The sequence below is a fragment of the Apteryx mantelli genome, chromosome 5, assembly GCF_036417845.1.
Source record: "Apteryx mantelli isolate bAptMan1 chromosome 5, bAptMan1.hap1, whole genome shotgun sequence".
Lineage (NCBI taxonomy): Eukaryota > Metazoa > Chordata > Aves > Apterygiformes > Apterygidae > Apteryx > Apteryx mantelli.
Window position 1 is genome coordinate 26,197,094 of NC_089982.1, and position 6,207 is coordinate 26,203,300.

The following is a 6,207-nucleotide window of genomic DNA, read 5'->3' on the forward strand; positions in this document are numbered from 1 at the left end:
ACTATTCACAAACCGCAGGGTACTATTCTGTTTCCAGGCTCCTAATCCCCCTTACACACAATCCCTTACAGCTTTAACTGGCGGGGTGGAGGAGCAAGTTAAAAAGGAAGGAAAAAGGAAAATGAAACACAATGTACAGCCAGCCAGTGTCTGCCAGTTACTGCACACACAATCGACACCAGCTGCAGCCCAATTAAACTCGACATTCACAGGTGTTCCCAACAGACTCCGCACTAACAAAACCACTTTCTTTAAAATACCTAAGGCTTTAACACAGAAGCCCTTTAAAAAAAAATAATAAAAAGATTCTTTAAAGCTATTTAGAGCACTTTAAATACAAAGAGGCTGAAAAGGACTTTCAGTCCTCTGGAAAGAGCTGGTGCTTAATGCCAGAATGGGGGGGAATCAGCCAAGTTGAATCAGCCCGTGTAACCATTGGTTTCGGAAGAAAGATGGGTTATGCTGAATGCTCTTTATTCAGGGAATGGTGACTGGCTCTGGACATTTTATTGTTGCTGGGGGTAGAATGGGGAGGAGGGAATGACTAGGTGTAAATCTGTTTCTTTTTGATACTCATCGTTATTTATACTGTAGCTGTGCACTTGCGTGTGGCTTTGCTAGTTACCGGTCAGTGTGTGTGTGTGTGTGTGTGTGGTTCAGATAGCAAATCTGACTCTCTGTTCCTCTTAGGATAGCTTGATACAGTTGTTTTTTTGACTTGTGATGTAAAATTCTAAATTAGTTTAGTTTCTGATCTTAGAAACACTCACCCAGATGGTAGAGCACTCCTTCTGTTCAACTCTTTTGGTAACAAAAAACGTGATAATCTATTTTTAACATATGAATTGAAAATTATTTCCATGCTAAGAAGGGATTCCAGACATCAGACTAATACCTAGGTCAGTAATTTATTCTCATTCTGTTGAAAATATGAATCATTTATATTACACTTTAATTTATATTAGTATTAATCATCAAAATGAGGCATATTCTTAGATTTAACGGTATCCAACAAGACCTGGCTGGCTACTCATCTCTGCAAAAATATCCCACACCTCAGTAGTTATTGCTTAATTACCTGCTGCCTGGTCTGCTGCTGTTTAATCATTGGTGTTTCTGACATTCGCTTAATGTCTTCATTACTACTTTAACAGTCAGTGCTGAAAGCCTCTGTATATTAAGATGCAATCAAGAATATCTATTTTGTCCTTCAGGACTTTGCACCACAATTTTGCCTTTGGAACAGGAACAGGACATTGTTCCTATTCTTTACAACACACAGAGATCCAAAAGACTGCACTTTTTTGTACTGAAAAGGTAAAAATGGTGATCCCTTGGATTTGTATTTGAAAATAATGAAGATGCATCTTAAAACTGGCAAATTGGTCATGATGGTTAACAGCATTCATTTATGGAGGCAGGTAGATGATATTCCTGCTGATAAATGGAAGGCAAGGCACATGGGGGAAAAAAATTCACCCAGACTTCATATTCACAAGTATAAGATCTAAATTAGGTATCATCACTCAGGAAAAGATGCTGGAAGCACTGTGGATAATTCCCTGAAAATTTGTCTCAGTGCTAAACTGCAGTCAAAAAGGCAAATATGATGCTAGAAGAGGAGTTGCAAGCTACCCAGAAACCTCACGATGCCATGGTACAGCTCCCTCCATCCTAATGCCCTGTACAGCTTCTCCCACTCAATGACAAAAGGATGCAGCCGAACTAGAAATGGCGAATGGCGTGAAGTACGGACAGGTTCGGCAGGGGCAGAGGCTGAATCACTGCAGACTCTTCAGCTTGCAAAGACTTGACTGAGAGGGGATGAGATAAAAGTCTGTAAAATCATCGATGATGTGGAGAAGGTGAACAGGGAGCAACAGCTGGATCACTGTTCTTATAACCCGGGAACCAGGAGGCACTTGTTGAAGTTACTAGGTTGAAGACAAACACAAGTGCTTTTTCATACAGTGCATGATTAGACCACAGCACTCACTGCAGGAAGTTGCGGAGGCCAAAACCAGAAATGATTGAAGAAAGTAATTGGACAAATTCACTGAGGATAAGTCTATGGCAAGCTATTAAAACTGATGATCTAGATGCAGTTTCTGGTTTTGGAGTGCCTCTACGCCTGGCAGGGATGGATATCTTGCTGCAAAACCAGTGTTTTTCTTCCTTTCTTGTCAGATAGCCCCTTCTGTTTCCTTTCCTCTTTTGCCTCACTTGGCCCAATTTATATATTCTTTTAATCTAGGCAGAAATGACATTTAAAAATCCTTCAATTGCTCAGTCTAGGATGAATTGTCCTCATATGACTATGACGAGAAATACCTGTTAAACAAACAATAGACCTCAGGCCAATAATACAGCAGATTTCACCAGACGAATTCAGTCTCATTTCATGTTGGCTGTCTTACTTGCGTTTACTTTCCACAAGTGATTTAACTTTACTAGCTAAGGAGAATGCTTGTAAAGACTTTTTTTAAGTTTGCATACTTGAATATAGAATAATAAACACACTTGCTTTGTTGAATCTTTTTCCTCCAAAACCTGATTTCCTGGCTTAGTAAAGAAATGGAAACAATATCATGTGACTTCCGTGACCAGACACAAGGGCCCAAATTTTTAACTCTGCTGTAATGCCTGCTGTTTATTACTGAATAGCGTATGAAAGATTTAGTCTACACAAATTCTGAGTGCAGCCAGGAAAAGAGAGAACAATAATTCTTGTCTTAAATTTATTTCTTCTTCCCTTAAAAGCAGCTCAAATACCCCTGAAAAACAAATGAAAAATACCGATTTTCTGGTACTTGCTCATGTCTATTAACTTTCATTTATCACAGAACTTATGTTGCAGTCTTTAAGAATAAAAATAAAAAATCCTTTGGAGGTTATTTATGGTCACTGTTACTGATACTCTTGGCAGGATCATAGAGAAAACGTTAAAAAAATCATCAGTATTGGCTTATGGGCAAATTCCTCCTAAGTGTATCATTGTACAAGTGAAACAGGAAGAGATAAGACTGGTAGTGTTGCTTCTTCTTTTTTGAATCTGCCAATATGACTGTCTTTTTCTCAGCTTCTCCAGTAAAAATAGACATGCTCCTAGCAATTGAACTTTCTAGTGCTGTAGTAATGCCCTGCTTCATAATTTTGATGCTGTAGGTACGTAATGGTCTCTGTGAGCAGAACAGAACAATTGTGTTTTGGTCTTCTTAATAGTGGGTATGAAAACTCAGAAAAGGTCTCTTCTTCTTAATATTGTGGAAAACTTGCCCTTACTGCAGTATTTATTAAGGGAAAATGGTCCCTTGCTTCAACGACTGACACAGTTGTGGAGTTGAGGATGTTTGGCATCTGTTTTTCCATCAGGAGTCTTCTCCCCTTTGAAAGATTTCTGGGTTTGGGTTTTGGCGGAGGTGAGGGGAAGGTTATTTAAGTAGCTTTATACTTGTGTTAGAGTTAGGAGAATAGTCATACCATCTACTTACTGAAAAATCTAAATGGAATGACACAGATATCTGCATTATTTTCTAAAATGATATATTGCTTATCTCTCTAAGAAGCTGATGCACTAAATCTCACTACGATTCTGCAATTAACTGTCTCTGAAGTCCTGAAGAGCATTAAAATGCATAACAGCAGTGTTTAGCTTCACTGCTCATTAGAGCAGCACAGAACTAATAGTAATATTGTTGTAACTTAACAAAGCCATTTAAATCCTTGCATGTTTTCTTGTGAAAGCTTCCTAAACGTGCTGCTAAATCCTCTAAAAAGCTACTAAACGGCTTTGGCAACCATTAGCACAGCATAAGCAGTGGAACCCTTTTCAGTAAGTGAACAAACAGAGAAAATATGCTGAATAGCTGGACAAATGTGTTTCAGCTGGCTCTTTCATTTACAGATATAAGGGAGCAGTCAATATCAATCACTGTTTTCCCTGTTGCACTGGAAATCACAGTATCTCTTTTCATTCCACAAGCTCTTTTCACCACAGTAATGTGTCTTTAGAATGACACTGGCATCAGTCTGTTTCCGCTGTCTAAAGTCCAGAGAGCTTAAAAACACATTTCAGGGTATGAGACCTTAACCCTCCTCCCCTTCCACACACCCCTCTCCTTCTAGCCTTCCTTTCTGAATTAATTGTTTTTACTTTTTTCCCAGCGTAAAGTTTAAAAAGAAAAGTGCCAGCAGAGCCTGGGAATATCTGCTCCTGTGCTTTGGGGACAAGCAAATATATCGCTGGTCATTGGGTTTTTAATTTATCAGGTACTGCAGGGTGTTTAACACAAGGTAATATATGATTATCAAATTAAAAGTAATTTGCAACATACTGTTATGTGAAATGTAGTTTTACTGTGGTTTGGGTTTTGAGCTATATCCTGTTTCTCGGAAGTGCTAATCACCCACAACCCCAGTTATTAAGAATGTCGGGGAAACTCTGTTCTTGTGAATATCTGGCATTTGCAATATGTTGATGTTCTTGTGCTTGCTTTCTTAGTTTCAAATAATAGATTTTATAGTAATGGTACTATCTATATGATTTTTTTTGTTGTTTATTTACAGATAACAGCAGTCTGTAGAGAAGCAGCCCTTCTAGCTCTTCAGGAAGACATCCATGCCAAATGTGTAATGGGACGCCATTTTCAGTATGCATTGACTGTTGTGACCCCAAGAATTCCTGATTCGTTAATCCAGTTTTATGCAGATTATCAGCAGCAAAGTGGACTACATGCACTTTGAAAGGCAAATAAATACATATGCTCATTCAGAGTATGAATAGCAAATTTCCTTTGTGAAGTCTTAAAAAGCTAAAGAATTTTGTATTGTAAATGGAGTGTTTGAAGTTAACTCAAGTGCAGAATCTTCATAATAAACACCCATGTGGAATTACTGAGTGCAATGGAAGTTGTCAAAGCTTTGTCTTTTACAGTTTAAATGATATAAGCTGCTGATTTAAGTCAGTTTATCTGAGTGTACAGCTCTATATGAAAAAATAATTACCAAATTCTGAATTTTGTGGTGGATTCGCCCTAAATAGATTAGCCCCAGGTGTCATTACTGTCTTCATCTGTTTGTGCCCGAACGTTGGTTTCATCCCAGGGACCATCCCAGCCAGGCACAGACCCGGGGAGTGGCCTCGCTACAAAAATGCTGAAAATTATTCTGAATCTTTTGATTTATGATCTCCAGAAAAGCTGCCAAACAGGCTTGCTGAACTTAGAGCTTTCTGAGTAAAAGCTAAGGTGTCCTGACTGATTACAGACAAGTGTTTATCTTTGCTCTTAAATAGCTCCATTTTACACATACCGTAGAGTAGGCATATTAAAAATTGTGCATCACTAGGCTTCCTGTGTAATTCAGAAGAGCGAACTACATCTAAACCTTGGCTAACCTGAAACCACTTCCAGGATTCAGTGAAAGATTTTTATTGTTTTTTTTTTTTCTTCAAAATAAGTGTGAATTTTGACTGGTGATTTAAAACTGGCCGCTGAAAATCCTAATGAATCCTAACTTATGAATAAGAAAACCTCTTTACAAAAACCATTACAAAGGACCCCAGAATACTTTATGGAGAGATCAGATCTTTTGAATTGATTTCTTCGTCATTTCATCTGATGAAACAATGGCAAATCATTATAGGCTCTTTACTCTTGCGTTCAATAAGAAAACTCATTAAGCAAAATTATTTTCAACATTTTTCCCCACAGTGGAAAGACTGAGCTTTTTATTCTAGATATGAAAATGGAGGGAAAATAAAGCAAAACCAATGTGAACTTTAAAAAAAAATTTAAAAGGTGACAAAACCTGAATTTCAGTGGCTAATTCTGTGTTTTCCAGATGTTTTCCAGCTAAGCAGAAAAATTTACAGGTCAAAATTTAGGCAAAATCATGCCGTTACCTATTGAAGTCAACAAGAAAGATCATTTCAGGTTTTAACATATTTAAGGTTATTTTTTGGATTTATTTTTTGATAGTTCTGAAGACCTTTTTTTCTTGCCAGAATTATGTATCTATGTATGAGAGATTTAAAACTATTTAGAAATTTAGATTTTTTATGAGAAATTTTTGTATATCTGTCTATGAGAGATTTCTACCGTATTTATTTATATAATGAATTGAAATTTAAGAAGTAATCTGCTGGCCTTGATTATGTTTTTTCTTTCTTTACTTAGTTTCTCTCTTTATTTAGTTCTTAGTTTGTAG

General features: G+C 37.3%; 1 protein-coding gene across 1 annotated transcript in view; it reads left to right on the plus strand.

Annotated features, from left to right (window-relative positions):
* AFG2A (AFG2 AAA ATPase homolog A) overlaps window positions 1-4,918 on the plus strand; it is a 205,782-nt gene extending 200,864 nt beyond the window's left edge. The window contains exon 16 of the mRNA XM_067297025.1: window positions 4,567-4,918. Within this exon, the coding sequence (XP_067153126.1) occupies window positions 4,567-4,743 (177 nt within the window). The 3' untranslated portion in view covers window positions 4,744-4,918. The remainder of the gene's footprint in view (window positions 1-4,566) is intronic.
* The last annotated feature ends 1,289 nt before the right edge of the window (window positions 4,919-6,207 follow it).